This window comes from Phascolarctos cinereus, unplaced genomic scaffold (genome assembly GCF_003287225.1).
Source record: "Phascolarctos cinereus isolate Bilbo 61053 unplaced genomic scaffold, phaCin_HiC Scaffold_9;HRSCAF=440, whole genome shotgun sequence".
NCBI classification, from domain to species: domain Eukaryota; kingdom Metazoa; phylum Chordata; class Mammalia; order Diprotodontia; family Phascolarctidae; genus Phascolarctos; species Phascolarctos cinereus.
The window spans coordinates 115,075,966-115,103,117 of record NW_027556402.1 but is presented as its reverse complement, the minus strand read 5'-3'; the positions used below and the strand labels follow the sequence as shown (position 1 = coordinate 115,103,117).

The 27,152-nt window shown below is 37.4% G+C and overlaps 1 protein-coding gene across 1 annotated transcript in view; it reads right to left on the bottom strand.

The window, feature by feature from the left end:
- The window catches only part of INPP4B (inositol polyphosphate-4-phosphatase type II B), a 917,092-nt gene that overhangs the window by 213,834 nt on the left and 676,106 nt on the right, over positions 1-27,152 (bottom strand). The window contains 3 exon segments of the mRNA XM_078148459.1: positions 4,839-4,947; positions 16,417-16,521; positions 18,727-18,857. Of these exon segments, the coding sequence (XP_078004585.1) occupies positions 4,839-4,947; positions 16,417-16,521; positions 18,727-18,857 (345 nt within the window).

Below are 27,152 nucleotides of genomic sequence, written 5' to 3'. Positions count from 1 at the left end.
TGCTATCTTTTTGCCTCATCTCTATGGGTTGAACTATATGATCCCTAAAACTCTAAGTCTAGTATCCTCACTCCCACCAAAAGATACATTTTCCAGTGGGTTTATGTCATGCCATTTTCTTTTTCTCCTATGTAGTTATTCAGAACATTTTGTAGACACTTTAGCGGCAATATAGAAATAGTCTAGAAATAACTTCACACCAAGATGCCAGGTTGTACTTTCTTCTGCTGCTGGAGTACCTCCAATATATCTAGATTATCTCTTACAGTATTTTATACAAGTCATTGTTGGTAATAGGCTATAGCTTTCTTACCCATTCTAGCCCACACACCTACCAAGTATCTTTCTTTCCAGTGACTTTGAGATGATAAGTAGCAGGTAATAATGGCTAGGGATCTGGAAATGGAGTCAGGAGACATGGTCACAAATTCTATTTCAGTCATTAACTAACTTTATTATCTGTGTGCCTCTATTTCTTTATCTGTGAAATGGGAATAATAGTACTTTCATAAAAAAAATTTAAAAATAGTACGCTCATTATCAGTCTGCTATGTTGGGAGGGCAAGTCCAAGAATTTCACAGGAAGAAAGATATAGATGAGGTGTAATCTGCATGGTTGGAAGGTTCACAGAATACATTTCAGAACGTGGTCATCTTGGTGATCAGAAGGATAGGACCCTCCAATTTAACTGGTATAAGGAACTTATAAGGAAATGATTAGGAAACTCCGTTTACCTGCAATTAAGTGTCCTAGAAAGTTGCCTAGTGCACTGAGAGGTTCTTATTTGCCTAGGTTTATGGAGCCAGTATGTCAGAGACTTGACCTAGTCTTCTGGGTTCAGAGGATAGGTCTCTACCATTTTACACTGCCACAGTCAGAAATCATCCCTTGTATTGTCCTAATCAGATAACCAGTCCTTCCATCTTATGAAAAGAAAGTTTGGTACAAACTTTGGTGCAAAGTTGGTGCAAAAAACATGGCACAGGTGGCACAATGGATGGAGAGCCAGACATGGACTCATGAAGATCTGAGTTCAAATCTGCACCTAGACACTAGCTGTGTGACCTTCAGTAAATCTTTGTCTTCCTCATCTGTAAAATAAGGACAGCAATAGCACCTACTTCCCAGGGTTTTGTGAGGATAAAATGAGATAATGTTTGTAAAGTACTTTGCAAAAAAACACCATAGAAATACTATTGTTATTATTGCTATTTACATGTAAGTATGTATTTCCAAAGAAGCAGGGGAAAGGATTTACTGACCTTTCTCCTTACAAGCCAAAGAATATATACTATGAAAAGAAGGGCCCCTCCCCTTCCCAGTGTGTGGGATCCCTTTGTACTAAATCCATACGCTAGATTCAGAATACTGAAGTCTGATAGTAAATACTGGTGATTAAAGAGAGCCAAGTTTCACATGGATATGTGGTCTGATTGACATCAGCACCACATCTCTTTGTTCCCCAAACCCAAAGTTAAAAAGTTGTTGTTGTTGTTTTTTAAATCACAGCTGTAAAGTGATGTTTGATATGACTTTTGTGAAGAAACGTCAGTAATTTTTCCCCCTTGATTTTTCATCTTGCAAAAAGGTATCCCTGGCTGGGCTAAGGCTGAGCCAACAGAAACTCTACATGGGACTCTCCCAAGCTAGAAAGGCTTTGAAAACAAACTGTTGATGGAGGGGATTGTCTATCATCGGAGAACCAAGTCTCCTAAATCTAGAGGGCTCATGGCCATGTTGGGTGCAGCATGGTGAGTATTTCAGTGACATCAGCATTTAATGGACATAACACAGAGACATTATAATCTTCACTGACAAAGAAAACACCCATGCTGATCCTTGAAATATTGAAGTAATATCAATGAAGTTTTTGGATCAGGGGTGGTTCTTACCTTCAGGACGGTAAATCCCATTCCTACCAGTACTATACCTGCAGCTTCTCACCTCCTGCCCTCCCCTGGTGTCTATCTAGAGAGATTTTGTGAGACATGTAGGAGCTAAAAGGCACTGAAATCACTATTATTTAGATGTGAGGATTATAGGATCCTGGTATCACATATTAAGGGCTTGAAGAGCTCTTAATGGTCAACTTCTCCAGTACCTTTGTCTTATAAATAAGGAAAGTAGGGGGCAGCTAGGTGGGGCAGTGGATAGAGCATTGGCCCTGAAGTCAGGAGGAGCTGAGTTCAAATGCCTCAGACACTTAACACTTACTTACTAGCTGTGTGACCTTGGGAAAGTCACTTAATCCTATTGCCTAGCCAAAAAAATAAATAAGTAAATAAATAAGGAAAGTCAGGCCCAGAGAGGTCACATGATTAAGGTCTTACAGGTACTAAAGGGAGTCAGGTAGGATTTGAACCTAATTCTTCTGATTCTAAAGCTAGAAGTCTTTCCATTGAACTAAGCAAATAAACACACACACACACACACACACACACACACACACACAAATGGGGGGGGAGGAGAGACCCAGACACATTTTTAGAAGCACCCTGGAAATTATCACCCAAATTCCTTATTCACTTCCTTTCTATACAATGAACTTGATTACAGTCAAACTGTCAAGGTTAAAGATGAAGAATTCAATCCATTAGATTCATAGGAACATTAGAAATGGTGTAAGTGGATCAAGCCAACAATTTATCTCATCCATTCTGACAATGATATCAAATGTTTTCAAAGCACCTGCCTGCCTCAAAACTAAGCATGCCAATACATGAATGAGTGGATTGATAGATAAATAAGGAGGTTTTTAAAACCTTTGAAATTTTTCAAACATATTCATATGTTTATGTTATCACTGCTTCTCTTATAATCTCAGAATTTTAGAAATGAAAGTTTCCTTAGAGGTAACAGAATGCAACTGCCTCATTTTGCAGAGCAGAATAAGACTACTTTCCATGTCGTATGTGTGCAGGTCTAGTCTTCCCCAAAAGGCTCTTATTTCCTTGAGCACAGAGGCCATGTCTTCTAGCAAATAAGATTACGTGGGGCAAGAAATGTAAAGCCTTTTCATACTTTACAGTGTTATATGAATACCAGCTATGATTCTTACCATTCTTAATATCATCATACAGCTTTCCTATCCTCTTGTATCCTGCTCTACTTGAATGTAAATAATCATTTAGTAATTAATATTCAACGAAGGAAGGAAGTCAAATTCATGATAAGATTGCACTGAAATACCTATAATTTCTTTTAATAGTCAATCATGGTCATGCCTTCTAAGAAAGTTTTATCAAACTTTTCTTTACCTATTGACTTTTCACTCTGCTCTACATCTTGGAAGTAATGAGTTTTGATAGTTTTACTCCTCATTCTTTAGATCAGTATTTCTTTCATTTGTTCTGCCACTTACAAATTTTGAGGGTTGTCCCCTAATCCAACTATTCTGGAATTTGCTGAACATGTCCACGTTCACCTTTTTTATACCTTTCTTGACATAGAATCACAGATTTAGAACTAGAAGGCACCTTAAGAACCATCAAGTCCATTTTTTCGGGTTAGGAAAATGAGACGTAGAGAGTTTAAGTGACTTATTAGTCACGTCATGTCTGAGGCAGGATTTGAATCTGGGTCACCCATACTCCATACCAATAGACCCTGTTGTCTGAAGCCATACAGATCTACTCAGACTGAAAACACTTGCTTGTTTGGCATCTCAAATGTAAGCATCTAAATGGACAGCCAAACTGTTTTTTTTTTTTTCATGTAGCTTAATCACTGCCCTCTCATCTATTAGAAACCCATTCTTCTTCAATATCTAGACTTGGAAGACCAGGTAATTTAATGTCAAGTGACCTGAACATCTTGACCATACAAAGTTCTGAGAGAATTATAACTCTCCATTAGGCTTTCTGGTATTACAGCTAGACTGTCTGTGAAGCAGTAGCCCTGTTTCTAAAACCTGGACTGTTTTTAGTTAATAATATTAGCCAACACATAAATATTTAAGGTTTATCCTATATATGCATTATGTCAAGGGGAAAGAATTTGGAAAGGTCAGTAAGTGTATCAATCATGCCATGACAAGAGGTCCTGCTGTTGGAGAGGGACACTAAAGAGCAGAATTAATCAATATTCTGGAGAGGGAGGTAGCTCTTAGATAGTAGGGGGTAGAGTCACGGACCTGGCAGAGTAAAAGCTTCCTGAGGAAGGTTTGTAAGAAATGAAAAGTCTCTTGTATTTTTTTTTCCTTCCTACAAATTTAAAATTTGTATTGACAGGACATGTACCAAGTCTTTCTCTTAAGGAATTAAAAGTTGCTTCACTTAATCTCACCACATTCCTGTGAGCCATTAATGACATGGATCATTCTTAGTACAGTAAGGGGGAAACTAAGTATTGGATCCATTAAGTTTGGGTCACATTAGAAGTCACTGGTGACATCCCTGGGTGTTATTCAGGGTTTCTGATGTCTAGTTCCATTTCCTTTCCCTAAAGCTACATTGACTCCATGGACAAATTACAATATGCTATCAACTTAACTTCATCTGGACACCCTCTCATTACACAGCGATGATTAATGCTCAATCAGCATAACATTACTTCTTTCATAGTGACATGAATCCTAGGCGTACTGTTTCTGACAGTCCAGTATTACCACATCACTAACACATTTCAGAATTCCATTGATCCTTTCTTACTCTTGACTAAAGTTGGCCAGAGCAAGTTAACAAATCCAAACCACCAAATGGAGACAGGATATCAAGGACGATCCTTATATGACAGAGTCATTCGAGGGCTGAAACTTTTTATTCAAACAACAAATACACAAGCCAACCACTAATTAGAAGATAACCTGAGGAAAATTTTTTCCCGAGGTTTTACTTACTTTCTCCTTTCCATTTCAAATCGACTGAGTAACTTCCGCAGACCACCATTCTTAAATCCCTGAAAGTGTGCGGCTGGAGCGCCTACTGTGATGACATCATATAATGCATCTGGAATAGAAACGGTCAAGAGTTGGAATTGGCTCTTATGTACATCAGGGCACATTGCCTGCAGAGTGACAACTACACCGTAGGAAGCCTGAGAAATTAAGTTGTTTAATTTACTAGGAATGACTATGAACCCCTGTCTCAAGGGGGCAAAAGGAGCTAATCAATCTTCCCATACAGCCACCTGTCCGCCTAAACAACTTATAATATTTCCCTGATTTATAGCTGCATCTTAATTACACACTGCTGTGCAGAACAATATGCTCCCCTTTACCTCTACCTTCTTGCTGAGACACCACTTAAATTGGTCTTTTGTGTATTTCCTTTTATTGAGTCTTATGTTGTCTAATTTGCAATCACATTGAAATTCAACGACAATGAACCATCTTTCAAAAAAAAGTTTTAGGAAAAAAAGTACTGAAAATTAATGCATCTGGGCCCACATAAAAGAGTGTCATCACTCCTTCTATATAGCAGTTGTATGGCTCTATATCCTGAAATTCCTATATTATCTAGACTATCTAAATGTCCTTTCAACATTTCCTTATCTAACTTAAAGAATGAATCCGAAATGGTTCTGGATCTTTTTCCAATAAGAGTCAGTGCTTTAACAATATGAAATGGGGGGTGGGGAGGAAGGAACCATCAATACTCAATACATTCACATTGACATTCAATCCCCTGATCTAGAAAGTGATTCATTTTTACATACATTTAGTCTATGGCTCCCAAACCTGTCATCTATTTTTCATTCTGATAAAAAATAGCCCCTGAAGGAAGGAGACTGCACAAATGGCCTGCTGTAAATAAACAAGCTACTTGAGGAGCCTGATTTCAGGGCAGATCCATTATCAACAGATTTTAATGTTGATACATGGATAGTGCTTTCAGATCTCATTTGCTGAGAAAATAGAAATCATTTCATCAATCTCAGGTGTATATCAGAATATCTGCATAGCTCTTCGATGCTGAGGCATCTGAAAACTTTCCCAACAACAAATGACTTTGTGGGAAGAGGTTTTGGTAACTCAGATAGCAAAATTCCAAGAAGTGTAGCATTATCAGTCTGTCCATCATGTATTTACAGAAGACATCTCTCTAGAAAAGTTTATTCAACTCAAAGGTTCAGAGATTTTTCAAGATGAAGAAAAGGACTCATCATAGAATCATAGAGTTTTAGGAACTAAAGAGAGCTTAAAAATAACATAGTCCAATCCCCCTCCATCTGTTTACTTGTGGAATCCTGTCCTCCCGACCAAGCATCAATCATCCCACTGCAATGTTAGCTTGTTAGGTCCTTGAAGGCAGGGACTCTTATTTTTTCTTTTGGTTTTATTTATCTTCATATCCTGAATATTTAACACAGTATCTCACACCTAGCAGGTGCTAATAAATGTTCAATTAGACTGTACAGCTAAAGAAACCCAAATCCAGAGGAGTTAAATGACTTCTTAGGGGTCAATTTGCTAATTAATGGCAGAAATGGGAGTAGAACCCAAGTCCCCTGTAACACATTGTTCCCACTAAAACAAAGGCATAATTGAAAATAATTTTCTCACAACTGTCAACTTTGGGGACTGAAAAGGAAGATGATGCTCTAAAGATAAAACATCCTCTAAAGATAAAACATTTCCTGTACTCAAATCAATTGAATGCAAAAAATAACTGAGCATGAGATTAGAAGGCAATATCATGCATTTTGACTTGAAGCCTCATCTCAGGGGCGTGGATGATCCCTTTGTATGTTCTACTGAGTAGCACTTGAACTTCTGATTTCTGAGGGCCTAACACTCAACCAATCTGCTCCAATCAGTACTGCCACACCACCTTCTGTCAAGCACAGCTCAGTATCTCTTGAGTCTCTTGCTCCTAGGTGTGACGGTAGCCAAAGGAGCCAGTGGTAATTGGTATTGATCTCAGAGACCAAACCAACTGTTTGGTTACACATCAAGTCAGATAGAACTGCGATAACCCCGCTGATATTAGCCTGCTCTACTCTGGTTGAATGTCAATAAGCTAAAATTGAGTAGATATGTTCACAGAAAAAAAGACGTGAAAAGGTCCAAAAATGTTTGAGAGTAATTTTGTGCACAACCTGTCTTTAAGCTAATACACACCGTAAATGGTAAAGGAAGTTAATGTTGTGATATTATCTTAATTATCCTGTTATTATTTAGATATTATGGCTTTCCTCCTTATTTTTACCTTATTCTTTCATGATTTCTTTTGACTTCCTTCTCTTCTCTCCTTCCCTCACTCTCTCTATTCTTCTGTTTCAATTCTCTATGATTGTCTCATAACTATAGTCCCTAGTCTTTTTTTAAAGTAAAACTTTCTATATTTTTAATTACAAATACAAATAATGTTAACACTTATTTTTAAAAAAAATTTTGAAATCTAAATTCTTTCCTTCCCTTTCTCCCTTCGACCCTTCTTGAGAAGGCAAGAATTTGATATAAATTATGTATGTGCAGTCATGCCAAACATCCTTCCCTATTAACCATGTTAAAGAAAAAGAAGCACATATTAAAGAAAACACATGTTTAAAAAAATGGAAGAAAAATAAAGTTTTTTTTTTCCAAAGTATGCTTAGATTGCATCTATGAGTTCTTTCTCTGGAGATGGATAGCATTTTTCATCATAAGTTCCTTGGAATTTGTCTTGTATCATTGTATTGCTAATACAATTTTTACTTAGTTATTCACAGTTGATCATTGTATGATTATACAATTGTACCACATTATATGATATTACTTTTACTGTGTGCAATTTTCCCTGGTTCTGCTTACTTCACTTTGCATCAGATCATAACAGTCTTCCCAGGTTTTTCAGAAATAATCCTGCTCATCATTTCTTACAGTATAATAGTATCCCAACATAATCCTATGCCACAACTTGTTCAGCCATCCCCTGACTGATGGGCATTCCCTCAATTTCCAATTCTTTGGCACTACACAAAAACGTACCATAAATATTTTTGTTCATATATATTCTTCTCCCTGTTCCTTTTTTAATATCTTTGGTACACAAACCTAGTAGTGGTATTGTTATGTCAAAGGGTAAGCACAGTTTTATAGCCCTTTTGGGCATAGTTCCAAATTGCTCTCCAGAACAGGTAGATCAGGTCACTTCTCCACTAACAATGCATTAGTGTCCCAACCTGGTCTTTTTTTTTGTAACATTATATATATTAAGAGTATGATTTTCATTTTAGGGTATTTCCTAATTTGTACTTTCATCCTCACTTCCTCTGATGCATAATGTGTCTGCCCTTATCATTCACCTCCAGAAATAAACAACTTATTCCCTACTTTTTCATCTGTTTTTCCTATCCTCAACCTCCAAGCTTAGTATAATTTACTCAGCATGCATTTATTAAGTCTCTAAGAATTAACATGTATTCTTCTAGCTTCAACAGGATTTCTTAGCATTAGTACCTTTTTTTCCTACAATTATGGCTCCAAAATTTCTTCCTGACAGACACACATTATGTACATATATACATACGTACACACACACTTCCCCACACACATGTAGGAAGAAATGTGCTCACACAGCTGCATATGCATAAAACACCACAAACACAAATATTCTAAGACATTAGATTATATATCCTCATCAATGTGAATATTTGCTCCAACTATACAAATTGCAATGCACCCATATACTCCCATACACGTCCTCCCCTAAATTTGCCACTGGATTTTTATTCATTATGCTGAATTGAAGGTTCTTGTCACTTTCTCCTGACAGTATGAAGATATTAATGAGTACATAGACTGTCCATTGGTTCTTCTTTGCCTATTCAATATGACTGGATCATCCTTTTACAGGGGAGATATTTCCATTGCTTTAAAAGCACCCTTTACTATTTCTCTTGTGTAATTCCTTACATATTCATAAAGTGTTATACCCTGATTATGCCTATTTGTTATGTCTTGCACCTTGATAATAACTATCACATCCTACCACATGACTCCCCTTTGAGTTTTAGCTCTTAGGAGAGTAGTATCCCATTACTCACAGCCATATAAAATTGCCATTACTTACATACATGATTTCCCTAGGGTTGAGAATTTTGAATAGGATAATTTCTGAAGAAAAAAAGTTTTGGATGAGCCAAATGGCAAAGGAGAGTGTGTTAAGATGAGCATAAGAAGGCTACAGGCAATCTGAAGTGATGCCCTATCAATTAGAGAAATATAAATTAAAACAATTCTGAGGTACCACCTCTCACTTATCAGATTAGCTAACATGACAGAAAAGGAAAATTATAAATACTGGAGGAGATGTGGGGGGAATATGCACTCTTGTTGGAGTTGTGAACTGGTCCAGCTGTTCTAGAGAACAATGTACAACTATGCCCATAAAACTGTGCACTCTTTGACCCAGCAATATCACTACTAGATCTGTATGCCAAACAGATGAAAGAAAAAAGAATGGGACTTACACACAAAATTATTTATAGCAGCTTCTTTTATAGTAGCAAAGAATTAGAAATTAAGGGGATGCCCGTCAAATGGGGAATAACTAAAGTAGTTGTGACATATGATTGTGATAGAATACTACTGTGCTTTAATAAATGATGAGGGTGGTTTTAGAAAAACCTTGGAAGACTTATATGAACTCATGCAATGAGAAGTTAATAGAATCAGGAGAACAATGTACAAAGTAACAACAACACTGTATGATCATCAGCTGTGAATTCTCAAAAATACAATGATCTAAGACTATTCTGGAGGCCTTACAATGAAAAATGCTATTTAGCTCCAGAAAAACAACAGATGGATGATCCAAGAGCCATACTGTATGATGATCAACCATGAAAGACTTAGCTACTCCGATCAATACAATGGTCCAAGACATTTCTGCAGGACCCATGATGAAAAAAAATGTCATCTACTTCCAGAGAGAGAACTGATGAACTCTGAGTGCAGACTGAAGCATACTTTTTGCTCATTATTTCTGTGTGTGTGTGTGTGTGTGTGTGTGTGTGCGTGTTTTCTTTTGCAACATGGCTAATATGGATATATGTTTTACATAATTTCACATGTATAATCTATAACATATTGTTTACCTTCTCAAGGGGTAAGAAAGGAATGGGAAGGAGGCATCTGGAAATCAGTTTTTTAAATGAATATTAAAAATGTTTTAAAAATATAATTGGGAAATATTTAATGAAATAAAACATTTTAAAAAAGGAAAAAATTGTAATGATGCTCTATGTGCCTAATAGATATCACTGAAGAAATGCATGATCAGAAAATCATTGAATGTTAGAACTACAAAGAAATTTAAAAATAACATCTCTCAACCTCTGACTTTACAGACAAGGAAACTAGAGTTTGCTAATGTAGTAAGATTAAGGAATAACAGATTCAATAGCACAAGAGCTCCTCAGGTATATCCAAAACACAAAAAATCCTAGAGGAAGGATTCTAGCAAATGGAATAGATCCCCTATGGAGCATGTGTGGACAAAAATTGCAGAGGATAAAGAAAATACATAAATGGTTTGTAATCTATTTTGTTAGGCTAAGCATACCTCTGCAGATGAGCATAGAAACAAAAAATAGGAAGGAAATGAGGGGATTTCTATATTTATTTTTTTAAAAATTCAGAGAAAGCAGCATTACATATGATTTTTTACTTCCCTACTCCCCATATATAGGTTGCACAGTGTATAAAGCATTGGGCCTAGTGTCAGGGAAACATGAGTTCAAATCCCACATCACAAACTTTGCTAGCTGTGTGACCCTGGGCAAGTCTTTCAACCTATGTCCACCTCTATTTCCTCATCTGTAAAATAAGATTAATAGCAGCATTTACTTCCCAAGGCTGACGTGAGGATCAAATGAAATAACCCTTGTAAAATGCTCACCACGCACCTGGACCAAAGCAGGTAATTAATACATGCTTGTTTCCTTCTTTCCTTCCAAAAAAAACTCACTATGGTTAATTCCAGAAATATTGAGAATAGTCAGAAATGTGAATATTCCAAATACTCATCTTTTCTTTCTATTTTTCACAAAATTGACCTGAACCTTGGGAATCACCAAAAATAAAATCAGATGAAAAAGATACCTAATGAAATACAAATCATGAGAAGCATTTCATCTCTGGTTCCCTACTAGAATTATTTATTCTTTACTGAAGAACTGGAAGCATATGGGCAGATTTTCAGTTTAGTGCCCAGGGATTTCACTTTTTGATGGAGTATGAAGGGATGGAGTATGAAGAGCCAAAGAACTTGTGTCTAAATTTAAGCCATCCTTAGTAGAAACAATCAGTTGTAGCAATGTGAATGCACTATCCAGAACGTAAGGTAAGATTCAAAATATATTTTAAATCATAGTTTTATGTTTCATTAATTGCTCCTTAAAATGACTGCAAACTTCCCTGTGAAACAAAGGTCTAACTTTTTAATGCCTATATCACATAGCTCTAAGTCATGGAATACTACAATATTTGAAGAGTGAACGATGAATATCACTCACAAGACAACAGAAAAGGATATGATGGGCATTGGAGGGCTACAACATATGACAAATAAGGGCCCTGTCATCAAATAAATGTATTACTGAAAAACAATGCATGCTGGTCTCCTGGAGAGAGTGAGGGATATGTGATGGATGGCCTATATACTCCAGTGGTATCAATCAGAGGGAGGAAGGAAAGAATGGAAAGAGAGAAGCAAGGAGGAGGGGAGAAGGAAGAAAGGAAGTAAAGAAGAAAGGAAAGAAGAAAAGAAGGAACGAAGGAAGGTTCCCTACATGTTTTTCCCCTACTACATTATACTACTTCTCATCACATCACAGATCTCATAATACCATTTTGCATTTGCAAAGCAATTCAAGTCCACTCAACAAACATTTAAGTATCTAATATGTCTAGGTACTGGATGGTTTATAGAGCACTTTATGATATCTTATTTCATTTAAGCTTGACAACAACACTGTCAAGAAGGTATAGCAAGTATTTCCATCCCCATTTTGTAGGAAGGGACTCAACTGAGGATGAGTAAGAAGCCAAAGTCAGCCTGCTCAAAACTTGAACTAACATCCTCCTATGCTTGGTACAGTGCTCCTATCCCCTGTGCAATCCTCCTTCTTATAACATTGACCTTGATAGGTCATCATACATTTACAACACATATAAGTACCAAGAAAGTATGCTGCTATGGCACCACAAATATCCCTATGATATAATATTCTCAGCTGACATCAAACCTAATGCAACTCTAAGGATTTTGAGAAATGGATATGCGTGTGTGTGTGTGTTTTCCATTTGTCAAAGATCTACGGTGGGAGCATGTTCTAATGCAAATACTTCAACACAGCGGGTACCCTATGAACAATTGTTACATTCCATTAACTAATGAAAAAGAGTGAAAAATTAACTCAATTGTCTAGGGGTTTTCTCTGCTAACTGGATGTGATTTCATTTGTCACTATGAGCCATGACACCATTAGTTCTGCTGTGTGAAAGGAGAGTTCTCCTAGATTTACCTACCAGGACTTTAACCTCTAGGTTGAGCTTTGGTAAATATATGTGCTGTCTTTGGCAGGACTGTTCCTCCAAACACAAGGAAGGAGTGCAATTCATCACATGGAGAAAGACAAAGTGATTTACCGATAGTTTAAAAGGCAAATCTTAAACTACTTTCATATAACTCACCAATGAAATGCTAAGACTAGACTAATGTGACCTTCAGAGTCACCTTGTATGACAGATTCTTTAATTTTGCTAAATGTTAGGATTAGTAGACGTCACATAGAAAATTAGATGACAATTCAATATAGCTTTGAGTTAGACAAATTGTGAGTAATCTATATATGGCTAGACAATAAGTTAGAAAATGAAAATTTCATCAAACTACTTGGTAAAATACAGATCCTCCCCTATGACCATACTCTACACTAACCCCAGCCTTCTACTCACTACAACATGTAATTACTTTATGACTTTAGGTTCACAGATTTAGCACTGAACACGTTGGGATTCATGTTTATTTTTAAACTGACACTCCTTGTATTTCCCCCCATAAAAAGCACCCTGTTGCTAAATTATATCATTCAAGATAACCAGATTAAAATGTTTTTTTCTATATATCAAGATAATGCATTTTCAAAAAGCTAAGCATATTATTAAATGTTTCATTGAACACTATGTAAGTAGATCTTACATATTGAGGAACTTCTAGAGTAAATACAGTCTAATGTATAATTCAGTACCTTTCTCACTAATCCTTAACAGTTTAAGCTTCCTAGAATTTCACTTTTTTTCCCCTTTATGACTTCAAAGAGAAAAACACATTCTCCCTTCATCTTTTTTGCTTTGTTGTCAGTATCCTTAGGTTTTTCAGTCTGCTCAATTCCTCTGCTTTACCTACCATCATCAAAGACCCTCACATCTTCCTTATCTGTTCTACAGGTGAGGAAATGAGAGATGTTGCTTACAGTTTCCAAACTAATTAGAGGAGCATTATTGCATGAGTTCAATAAATCATAATTGACAATGTAAACCAATTTATTGCTCTTTTGAGATGATACTTATAATTTCTTTTGTAAGATTTTAGATTTGTCTTGCAATTTTTCAGCTTTCAGTTCATAGTTTCTATTGCATGTAACAGAAAGATAAAAAATAAATTAGGATTCACAGTTTCATGGGTTATCTCTAACAGCTGACTAAAATATTTTCCCAAAATACGTAAGTGATTTTTCCACTCTGCTTATAAAGAAGAATGAAATGTCCCCTTTCCTTTCCCTTAGCTTTCCTGCTATAAAAAGAGCTAATTCAGTATAATTTTACAGAGAAGAAATCTGAAGTCCAGATTTGACTTAAATGATTTGTCCAAGGTCACACAGTAAGTGCTGAAGTCAAAAAGAGAACTTATGCTTTCTGACCCCAAATTTAATTCTAAGTTCAGATATTAGGGGAGATTAGTTCAGAGACTACCTATAGCCTACAACAGGACAGGAGAAAAACCATTCCTAGGAAACCACAAACTAAAGGAAACAGGCCTTTTCTTTTTTTGGACAATTCTTTCAACCTAAAATAAATTTTATTACTTCAGGTTCTAAGAACCAGTGTGTGAATTTATATCTGTCAGGAGCAGCTCTCTCTCCCCTCTGATAATACCACTAGCGTGGGGCAGGCACTTGTCACTTCACTCCTGAGTTGTTGCAATACCCTGCTGATTGGTCTCCATAAGGTGCAAGTCTGAGTCCTCCCCTGCATCCCTCGGGCCCCACACGCACTCAATAAACTCTAGTGGCTCTCTGTCAGCTCCAGGGTCAAACAGAAAATCCTCTGTTTGGCCTTCAAAGCCTTTCATATCCTGTCCCTTTCCCCCTCTCCCATAACTTTCCAATCTTCTTATACCTCACAACCCAGTAAATACTCTGACATTTGCCTCTTTATTTTTTTAGTCTTTTTTCAGCAGTGTCCAATTCTTCATTACCCCATTTAGGGTTTTCTGAGCAAAAATACTGGAGTGGTTTGCCATTCCCTTTTCCAGCTCATTTGACAGATAAGGAAACTGAGGCAAACAAGGTAAATGACTTGCCCAGGGTCATACGGTTAATAAGTATCTGAGGTCATATTTGAACTCCAGGTCCAGTGCTTTATCCATTGAGCCACCTAGCTGTCTTTGGTATTATCATTCCTTAACTGAAAAACATATACAGAACAATATAGCAGAAAGAAGGTTGAATTTGGAGTCGAAGTCAGAGGACATCAGAGCTCTGCTACTTATTACCCCCCTGACCTTGGTCGTTTTGGCTTTTGGAGAAGTAGTTTCACTATCAGTAAGAGAGGATTTGACTTACTGCGATCTAATGTCCCTTCTGGCTTGAAATTTGATCCCTCCCAACTTTAATCTTATTCAGATTCTAAATAAATTCTACAAAGGCATCCATATACTCTCTTTCATTGATCTTTACATACATATATGTATGTGTGTATATATGTATGTGTGTGTGTGTATGTGTATATGTATATGTATATATGGGGGGAAAGAGGGTCTAGAATGTTCTGTCCTTCACCTACTTCTGCAGATTTATTCCATTACTCCCCTTAACATATTTCTAAATCCCAGTCAAATAGGACTATAAGCTGTTCCCTGAATGCCACAAACTCCTAACTCCATGTCTTTGAAAAAGTGATAACCTTCGTGAGTGGGATGAACTCTTTCTTCATCTCTACCTCTTAGTATCCCCACCTTCCTTCAGGGGTTAGCTCAAGGACCACTTACAGGGAGCCTTTCTTGATTCTAGTCTCCTATCCAAACTGTAGGGCTTTTTTGCTCCTCAAATAATCTTCTAATCATTTACTTGTACTTATATTTCCCCTCGGAGACTACAGGTTCCTTGAGAGCAGAGATGTGTTTTGTTTTGGTCTTTGTGACTAAGTGCTTTACACATAGTAGGCACATAGTATATGTAGGTACACATTTTGAATCAGTTAGGATTTACTGATTTGGGGGGCAGAGTTTCAAATTGCATTCTGGAATGTCTGGACTACCGCAGCAATGTGCCTTGTTTTCCCAAATTTGTCAGGGACATTTCAAGCATATCTAAAAGTTCTTTTTTTTCCATTAAATTGAATAAGTTAAATTAAATTTCACATCATTGAACTCTTGCTTTAAATTGGCATCAACATCTTTATGCATAGAATTTAATCTATTCCTATTTTACACTATTTTTATAAGTAGTTTATTTTTGCTTAGAAGCAACAAATCTTGATCTTTTGTTGTCCTTGAAAAGATTTAGATTTAATTGAATTGTCTGAGAATGCATGCCTTCTAGGCCAAGTCTTAATCCTCTTAAGTCAAAGGGCCAGCATGTTTCTCCTCTCAGGAATGACACAGTAGAAGACAGCAGAATGCCTTATGTATACCGAGATGAGTGGACTGTGACCACCTCAGCACATCCTCCCAGCGGTGAGGATGGACACTGGTTTGTCGACTTTCTTGCTGCATCACAGGGCAGATGTTGTCACTAGATCTTTGGTGCCTCACGTGGGGGCAGGGGGCAGGGTCCTGGGACGCCGAATGAGCCCAATAGGAGTCTTTCTCTAACTGAAGCCTGATGACTTCCCGACTCTCCCATTTGCTACTGTTAGTGCTACATGAAGGAATGGGGGAGAATCCAGCATTCTTGTGAGCCCAGCTGTTCAGGGCCCATGCTCTGCTCAGTGCACAAGGCCTGGCAGCTTCTGTACAGTCTCCCAGGGTCTCATTTGCCTGGCCTGATACTCTCCATCCTATTCCAGCTGGCCATGTTTTTAAATCTATCGCTTCAAGAGCTTACACTCTCACTAGAATAATAGTACATCCTCACATGTACTGCTTCAAGGCCTTCTCACTCCTTTAGCTTAATCATGTCAAAGGAGATGATTCTATCTCAGTGAACCACAAAATGCATTAACAACGCTATATCCCTCACGCGTTCCTCTGGGAAACATACTTTACCTTTCAATTGGGGGCTGTGAACATGCATTCTTTGAAAATGCAGGTTTATTGGAATGAATTCTAATATCTTCTCTCCTTTGCTGCAGCTTGATCTGAAGGAAGACCCTGGAAAAGAAACTATTTTAAGTACCATTAAGTACAGTTCCACATCTGCTTAAGCCAATGAGAGACAAACACATCTATATAACACTGTTCTTCATTTTTTTTAAGCCTGTGCAATGATGAAAGCCTAGAAATCCTAATAACCACACCTCTGCTTTCAGCCACAGAATTATATTTGACTCACAAGACAAATAAATTTTGTGAGGTTTGCTTTAGGTAGTAGGCATAATGCTTAGTGTAAAATAAGACCAGCATGTGCTAGGATTTATGTCCAATTTAACCTATACAAATATTTAAAGATCTACAGAAACAGATAACATACGTTTACATGTTCTAAAGGCACAGAAAATGAGAGAAAGCACAACTAATTTATAATTGTATAATTAGATAACAGCAGAGTTTTCCCTTCCTATGGTTAGTCAATGGTAACAGCAGAAAAGTTTTGAGGGAGAAAACATTCATAGTAATAATAGAACAAAATGAAAAAAATGTTATAAAATCATATTTATTTAGATATACACTAGTTTACAAAGCAGCATAGGATTTGTAAGATCAAAACATAATGTAGTTAGAGCCAGAGATGACTTTAGAATCCATCTAGTTAAACCTTATATTTAATTGATGAAAAAAGCCCATCATAGTTTGCCCATATATACATATACAAAGTAAATAACTGAAGTAGGCCTTGACCCTTATCTTAGAATTCCCATGCTTTTTACATCACACTATTCTGTGTATATGTACACACACACACATACACACACACACACATACACACACACACACACACACACACACACATACACACACACACATACACATATACCCCAAACCCAATTTCTGCATGCACATGTTTAAAAGTTATATCTGGTAATACATTGATCATTTTTTCAAAAAGAAAATGTAAGGGGAAAATAAAAATTACTAACATTTGTTGAAAGTGCTTTTGAAGCATTCTGCAAAGGCCTTTGTTTACAATAACCTATGACCAAGTAGTATAAGAATATCTGAGGTAGCCTAGTTATCATAACTTCATTTCACAGATTCGGAAACAGGCTCAGGATTTCAAGGGTCGCATAGTTTTAATTTTTAAAACTAGGATTATTCTAATTCAAGTATCCTGATTCTAAGCCTGGGACATCTTCACATCAGCTTCTCAGAACAATTCCTACTTTCCTTCAGACCTCAGCTTAAGTTTCTTCTCATACAGTAAAGCTTTCCTATTCCCTAAAATTATTTATGTTTTCTGCCTCCTGAAACTGCTTTGTATAACTTTGAACACACTCTGTATTTACTTATTAGTATAGGAGCTCTGTACCCAGGACAGAATGTAAGTTTCTTGAGGATAAGGGCTGGTTGGGTGTTGCCTTTGAATCCCGAGGGCCCAGCAAAGTTGCCACTTAATCAATATCTGTTGAAATAAATTGAATTTCATGCTCACCAGATAGTAACTTAGAATTTGCAGTGAAAAAGGGTAAGACCTCACCTAAAAGCTGAGGAAAAGATGAGAAGCATTGATAATTAATCTTAATGGGAGATAATCAGGACTTGGTATCAGAAGCTATGACAATTAATCCTATTAATATATCGTTTTGTTTTAAGAAGGTAATTATATAAAAATAATAGTTAGTTAATATTAATTAGCACAAGCAATTAATACTAATAGTACTTGCCAGCTAATAATGCCACTCAGATTCTGCAAGTTGTCTTTCTACTAGTGAGCTAAAAATGTTCTGTGCTCTTAAGATGATATATGGCTGATTACTTTTACCTTGATTTCTAGAATCAGAGGATGTTAGAACTAAAATGAACTTTAGAAGTAATCTAGTTAACCTATCCCTGCTTCTAGAGAGAAGGGATCTAGGGGGCATAGAAGTGAAATGGCTTGCCCCATGGTCACAAAGCTAGTTAGTGATAGGACTTCATAGGATCCAGGGACAGTGTTGAAGAATAGTCTGAGTTCACCTGTTTCTGTTGGATAATGAAAATCTACTGCTCTCCAGAATCCTGTGAGGAGACTCCAGATCTCCCTTAGCTGTCAATTAAGCTCCCACACAAGACTATAAGCCATCGCAGTCAGAAAGCACAGACACTTTTTTTCCCTCGCCTTCCCCTTCTCTTTCTTCTGTAGTCATTCATACTGTTTCTGACTTCCTACCACATGTGAGCTGTCATTCCACTGACTAAACAGTGAGACTAGTTGCAAACCTGTTTGCTTCCCAAGTTCTGTCAGAATGTCCTGGTACGTGTTCACCATTTGTTCACAGTGAGCAAGAACGTTTTTGCGTAGATTGTCCCAGTGTGGTGCGAGCTCACCAAGATCCTTTAGCTCCTGGTTTCTATTACAGAAGGGGAGGTAAAAGAAAATATTCTTTTCATTAAGAAACAAACTCCTAGAACAAAACAAAACAAATAAACAGACAAAAAACTAGGAAAAACGAATTAGTGAGAGATAGAAAACACTCAACATTGACTTAATACTCAATTTTTCGTCCTTTCTATTGAAGCAGCAATTGGATGGAATTAATATTGCAATGGTATTACTATCAATTCCACCCAGAACTCAGTTTCTGAAGTAGGAAATGGGACAAATACTTGGTGATCCATGAGTTCTTAGTTACTGGCTTCAACCCTATCATGAATCCACATTTGATCCATATCTAGAGTCAGCTAGGTGGCATCACGGATGGAAGACTGAAGAGACCAAGGGTTAGAATAATGTTCCAGATACTTGCTACCCCCAATGACTCTGATTAAATCTCTTAACTTCTCTTAACTTCCTCTCAGTTTCCTTATCTGAAAAATGAGGATAATAATAACTGTAACTTATGCACGTTTATTCTGAAGACCAAAAATCACTATGTGTATAGAACATTTAAAGCACTAGTTAAATATTCCTAACTATCATTATCATCATCATCATCATCATTATTATTACATATAGCATTTATTTAGGGCTTTCAGTTCTCTGATTTTGTCCCTTATTTTACAAAATATTGAAAATACTTTTAAAAGAGAGAGATGGAGGTATGTGTGGAAAAGTGGGCCAGTACCAAAATGAGAGGAAGAGAAAACAGAAAACCTCTGGGCTCCATTGCACCTATAGAATGGCATGAGATCTAAATGAAGGCCATAGCATGTGATTGGCCCCCTGATAGAAAATTCACTGAAAGATGTGGACGAGCACACAGGAGGATGAGAAGCATGGATAAGTTTGGATCTGTACCACTGGAAGGCACACTTACATGAATGACTTCACAGAGCCACTGACTTGCATGTGTGGTCTACATTAAAGTAGTGTGAACTCATACTTGTAGCCTCAGCACAAAGAGCTTAAGTAATGCTACCAAGAGGTACAATCTGTCTTATCTCCATCTTTTAGCCAGGACTGTGGGCATGCTTGTTTGAGGCACAGGACAAAGAACGCAGGCTTTAGGCTTAGAAGACCTGAACTTACAGCCAAAGATGATTAACTGGGATGAGGCTGGGGAAATAATTGTCTCTCTCGAAGCCTCTCAGTTTCTTCACTGGTAAAATGGGGTTAATAAGCCTTCTACTGCTTATAGTATATCAATGGGTTACTAGAAAAATGCCAAGTTGATGATGAGTCACTCTGAACATAGGCTGGTGGCTTTTGGACAACAGCCACAGAGCTCGTACTGAGGCCCATATTTGACTCCTCCGCAGGTTGGTAGAAGGATCTGTCAGAATTTACCCTCGGTTGTGTTGAGATGAAGTTTCTTGGTAACTAATAATCAATTATTAATTAAGCTAGCTAATAATCAATAAATTGATGGTCAGTGGGTTCTAGAAGGATCTGTCAGAACTTACCCTCGGTTGTGTGACAAATGAAAAACCCCAAGAGATGAAGTTTCTTGGTAACTAATAATCAATTATTAATTAGGCTAGCTAATAATCAATAAATTGATGGTCAGTGGGTTCTAGAAGGATCTGTCAGAACTTACCCTCGGTTGTGTGACAAATGAAAAACCCCAAGAGATGAAGTTTCTTGGTAACTAATAATCAATTATTAATTAGGCTAGCTAATAATCAATAAATTGATGGTCAGTGGGTTCTAGAAGGATCTGTCAGAACTTACCCTCGGTTGTGTGACAAATGAAAAACCCCAAGAGATGAAGTTTCTTGGTAACTAATAATCAATTATTAATTAGGCTAGCTAATAATCAATAAATTGATGGTCAGTGGGTTCTCCCAGATAAACAAAGACAAAAACATGGAGAGCCTCAAAGCCTTAAACATTTTTTGAAAGAGAGTGTCCCTGACAAGTGAAAATCAACTCTGATTGAAGGATATTTAATGAGGAGGTGGGCTAGTGGTCTTCACCTCAGGGGAATACATTTCTATCCAGACTACTATGATTGGTTTTCTCCTTCATGAGCAGGGTCACCCTAGACTGTAATGGAAGGGTACAAAGGACAGGAGCTGAGCTCTTGGCTCAAGAACTTGTCCAAATTAGATACCATTTATACTCTCAAAAGAAGTAAGGTCTCCTAGTTGGGTGGGGTCCCACCCAAGATCAAGAGCATGTTCCTGGAGGGTTAGGATTAAACTATCAATCAGCTTCATCCTTCAGAGACTGCTTTTTTTTTTTTTACGGGGCTGGGCCAAAAGGACAAAAGCCTAGATCCTAATTTAATAATCTGTTATTAATATAATAGAAATAATTTCTCTCAGTTGCCATTATTTTTAAAAAGCACAAAGAGATATCAGAGTAGGGCTTTGTGTAAGAAATGATATATCTATATATTTAAAAAGAAAAAGAAAACACTCTGTGTCACTAATAGGTCTGACGAAGTTATTCTGTATCTGACTTCACCTTCCACCAAAAAGACAATTTAATTAGGTAAAAGATTTTATGCTTGTGCTATATTATTTCTTCATCAAAAGAAATATTTTTTTTCAACCAAAGACAAAGCTTATTAGAACATCCATCATATTGGGCAGACTCTTAAGATATCTAAGCATTCATATTGCTAACCCAAGCAGGCTAAATCTTAAGAATCTGAGCACCTTAATAGAGGCAAGATGGACCTTATATACAGAAAGACTGTGGGAAGGATCTAGGAGTGGCCATGTAGTCTGGGGTGACTGGAGGAGGAGTCTAAGGAGGATCTAGAGAGGAGTGGCCAGTAAGCTGGGATGACTGTGAGGTAACAGAAAGCTAGGGACCTGAGCCAATGGGCCAAGGGAGAATGGAGCCTAGATAGGATTAAGGGTGGGAAGTGGCCAGGGGCAACTGGGAGCTAACAGAACAGAATTGGGAGATTGGGCCTAGCCACAATGAAAGTCCAGGTGACAGGATTATAGAATCAGGTGAACAGATTTGGCAAGATGGGAAAGTCTAGGGTTTTTCCTTTTTGGGGTCCAGACCCCAAAAACATGATCTTTTCCTTTTAGGGATTCAGATCCCACCCTCATCATTTCCCCCTCAAACAAATATGACACAAATTCTTAACTAAAACCTACAAAATATTCAAAGAACAAGAGGAAGACCTCTACTGCACTGAGTGGATCCTCTGTGGAAGATTTACAGAAGGACATAGATAAAGGGGTAAGGTATAGTGAACATGTCAAGGAAATCACCGATATACTTTGAAGTATAACCAAAAAACAAGACTTGCTTTCAAATATTTAAAAACATCTCTTTTTGTTCCCTGCAAAGGAATTCTACTTTTCATTGCAACATCTTTCATCTAATGGGCAGGTAGGTGGTAGAGTGGATATAGTTTCTAGCATTAGGAAGACCTGACTTCAAATCCATCCCAACACTCACTAGTTGTATGACCCTGGGTGAGACACTTAACCTCTTTCTGCCTCAATTTCCTCATCTGTAAAATGGGGATAATAAGAGCACCTACAAAACAGGGTAATTATGAGGATCAAATAAGATAATATTTGTAAAGTGTTTAGCACAGTGCCTCGCACATAGTAAGTGCTATATAAAGGTTATTATTCTTTTTGACGGTCCTACACTGGTTAACCAGTATTCATCTTACTCTTATGCTTTCTATAAGTTGACTTAGGGGTAAGAAGAAGGCTTTGGAGCTTGGGGTGGTTTCCTGGGTGATGAGGGTAAAAAGGATACTGGAAAACATCCTTTCCTCATTAAGTCCAAAATAACCTGTAGAATTATGTGCGATATAGAGTCACAGAGAGGAGTCAACAGTGTATTTCTATGTGTAAGTTTTATTTTACAACCAGGGTGAAAAAAAACTGGCTGAATTCTCAACAAAGGAATGATAGGTAGTTTTACAATTAAGAACACAGCAGCATCCTCATTCACAGTATTCTGAGAGACCCAAAGATGTACTATAGCTCCTTCTCTGAAACATGAGAATTTAATACTTACCACATGAATTTAAGCTTAATACCTTTCTCAACATCTTCATTATTTAACCTGCCTTCTTCACCACCATGATCCACAGCACTCATTTGATTCCTTTAGTCAAATCAACACGTTATCAACAAGAATTATTAAGTGTTTACTATGTGTCAAGTACTGTGCTAAGGTGAGGATACAAAGACAGGCAAAAACAGATTCCTAATCTTAAGAAGCTCAAATCTGAATGGGAGAGAAAACATGTAAACAACTATGCATAGAAAAGATCTATACAGGGTAAACTTGGAATAATCTCTGAGGAAACATGTTAGCTTTGAGGGGGACAAGGAGAGGGTTTTTGAAGAAGGTAGGATTTTAGCTTGAAGAAAGCAAGAGAAGCCAGGATGCATAGAGGAGGGGGGAGAACCTTCCAGGGATGGAGGAGAACCAGTAAAGATGCCCTGAGTTGAGAGACGGAGTGTTTTATTCAAGAAAGAGCAAAAAAGGTCAGTGCCTCCAGATTGTAGAGTACGTGTAGGGAAATGAATGGTAACAAAAATGAAAAGGTATAAAGGGGTCAGGTTATGATGGGCTTTGAAAGGCTAGAGATGGGGCTACTTGATGGCGCAGTGGACAGAGCACTGGCCCTGGAGTTAGGAGGATGTGAGTTCAAGCCCTGCCTCAGACATTTATAAGCTGTGTGACCCTGGGCAAGTTACTTAACCCAGATTTCCTCAAAAAAGAAAAAAGCCTAGGGACAATGAGAATGGACCACAAATAGGAGATGGAGCTATTCAACTCTTACTTTCTTGAAATTCCATTAAGTAAATTTGGACTGGAAAGGACAGAATGGAAATGGCTAATAGCAAGGTGAAACCCAACTAAAACCGTGTTAAGTACATTATAGAAAGGATTTTTTTGTTAAGATATAGCTCATCCTAACTGGCCTTCCAACTCCTGAGATTCTGAAATTCCATGCCTCTGCCTCTCTTTTCTCACAACATTCCCTTGCACATACTGACCTTCAAGAACAACAAACAAACAAAACCATATCAGACAAACAATACATTCATTTCAAGTTCCAGAAATGTGTCTTACTATTCCTGTTGTACCAATAAATCAGGTTATCAACCTTTTTTTTCCCTATTGCTTTAATTTCAACCAATGCCCCTGCTTCTACAGATTTGCTATCAAAGGAGTACAGCAGTTATATACCAGACACAGTATTTGTGAGCTCAAAACACAGAAGCTAAGTAATCTATAGTTTAGGCAATTAAGGGAAAATATTAATATCAGCATTGTTTGATGTGAATTTGATAAAAAGCACTGTGTGTGCCAAAGCATCCTCTTGTCCTTCTTGCATTGAGGGAGAGGGAAAGGAATACATAGTGCTAAGTGCTTTATAAATAGTGCCTCACATGATCACAAGGGCTTCGCTTTATTATGAAAAGGATAATAAAAATATTGCAAGTTCTTCATTGAGATCCAGGCACGTACCCTTAAGCGTCTCCTGTTTCCTAAGCAGTTAACACAATGTTTTGCAGAACAGGTAATTGGTGAACTTGTGAGATTGTTCATGCACTTAACAACAGTTTGCACTGTGGATACCAAATGCTCAAACAATTCAGAAAATTCAACAAGTATTTAGTAAATCTTAACTATGTGTAAGGTAGAGGCAACCTGGTGTAGTGGTTAGAGGGCAAACCTAAAATAGCCATCCCTTTTAAATAATGGAAGAAATACTGCCCTCCCTGCAGTCCACTCCTGAAGCAGCTAAGTGTTAAAACGGATAGTTACTAGCTTTGTGACCCAGAGCAAATCACTTTTGTGGTATTCAAAGCCCAGTTGAGGTAATAACTTCTTCATGAAGCCTACTCTGATCTCTCCAACGAATGTGATTAAATTTAACAGATTTTTACTAAATACCTAGTACAAGCCAGATGGGCAGCTAGGTGGCTCAGTGGATGGAGTGCCAGGCCTGGCCTCAGGTAGACTACCCTTCATGAGTTCAAATCCAGCCTCAGACACCTACTGGCTGTGTGGCCTTGGCAAGTCACTTAACCCTGTTTGCCTCAGTTTTCTCATCTATAAAATGAGTTGGAGAAGAAAATGGCAAACCATCCCAGTATCTTTGCCAAGAAAATCCCAAATGGAGTCATGAAGAGTCAGACACGACTGAAATGATACAACAACAAAACTAGCAGCATCCACTGAATAATAATATGAGATTGCTGGGGGAGGTCCAGAACAAACAACGCACTCTTAGGACCATAAATCAGAGCTCAGAGCTAGACAGAGTTCTAGAAGCTTAATCTAGTCAATGGAAGGCATCAGCAGTCTTCTTGCATCTTTCCATGAATGTATCCTGGCTATATGTGCCCCTAGGTATGGATCCCTCTACAATGTGTGATAGCCACACATTTATCTTCCTTGTATTCCTGTCCATGTATATCCCCATTGATACATACATTTGAGGTAAAGAATATCTTGGGACTACATTTACTATGCATTTCATTGAGTGGTTTTACAATTGTCTCCTCTGGTTGAATGCTAACTCTAAACACATGGGGGTGAGGGGTAGTGGTGGGAAGGGCTGTCAACCAATTTTCTTTTTTTTAGATCTAAGCCCACAGAACATCTTGAAGTTGGGGAATCACTCTTTTGGGGGTATGTCCTGAGAGTTCGGGGGGGGGCCTTCAGGCATTAGTCACATATTTCATGTATATGATTTACTCTTCACAGTAAAATTATATGCTTCTTGTAGACAAGTCCTATGTTATGTGCTTCTCTTGGATCATGGTCAGAAGGTAGCACAATATTACATACATATTGGATGATCAGTAGATATTGATTGAATTACTGGGGAGACAAGAAGAGCTAGATGATTAATTGTGTTGATAATAACCCCCACTTAGGATACATCTTAAAGTTCATGAAATGCTTTTCTCTTTTGCTAGGAAGATTCCTTCTAGTTCTGACATTCTCAGATTCTGTGAATTAATATTGCATGAAAAATTATTTTGTGAAAGGAGATGAATAAATGAACAAATAATTAAAATAAATAAATAGATATTCTGACAGACAGACAGACAGACAGATAGATAGATAGATAGATAGATAGATAGATAGACAGACATATAGATAGATAGACAGACAGACAGATTAGTTAGATAGATAGACAGACAGATTAGTTAGATAGACAGACAGAGACAGACAGACAGACAGACAGACAGACAGACAGACAGATAGATAGATAGATAGATAGATAGATAGATAGATAGATAGATAGATAGATAGAGGAAAAAAACATTTATTAAGCACTTAATACGTGGAAAGCACTGTGCTAAGTCCTGGGGATATAAATTGAAAAGTAAGACAGTCTGTTCTCAGGGAGCTCACATTTTAATGAGGAGCCTACACATATGGAATTTGCAGGTAGAACATACAGAGAGGCAGATAAGGGATAAATATTAAGGAAATTACTGTCCAGTTTTTCAGATGAAGGACTCTGAGAAGTTATATGACTTATCTGAAGTTACAGAGCAAATAAGTGTTGGAATGTGAATGGAAACCAGGTCTTGCTGGCTGCAATTCCTGTAATGATTCTCCAACATTCTACTGTCCTTTATCTATGACTTTCTTATGCTGTTCAGTCATTTTCAGTCATGTCAGACTCTTCTTCACCCCATTTGGGTTTTTTTTGTTTTTAGGTTGTTTTTTTGTTTGTTTGTTTTGTTTTGTTTTTGTTTGTTTGTTTTTGGGGTTTTTTGGCAGAGATACTGGAGAGGTTTGTCATTTCCTTCTCCAGCTCATTTTACAGATGGGGAAACTAAGGCAAACTGGGATAAGTGACTTGCCCAAGGTCACACATCTAGCAAGAGTCTAAGGCTGGATTTGAACTCAGGTCTTCTTGACTCCAGACCTGACTCTCTATTCCCTTCAGCTCCTAGCAGAGGGCATGAGTGTAGGAAGCAAAAGTGTGAACTGAATTGAACTGAAAAATGGAATACGGCAGGGGCTGGAGAGGTGGTAGGAGTAATATGATTAGTTCTGGGAAAGGAAAATAAAAACAAAAAGTAAAATAAATGAAGCAGAAAAAATAGTGCAGAAAAATACACTTCAAATTCCAGATAACATATACATATGCATATACATAAGAACTTGCAGCAAAAGTAGGCAAGAAAATTCAGAAGACCAAATTAATTATAAGAGAGAGCTGGATTACCCCACAGTTCCATTATTTTCCTTTCATTAATCTATAGTATCTTAGAGACAGGGCAGATGGGTGGCATAG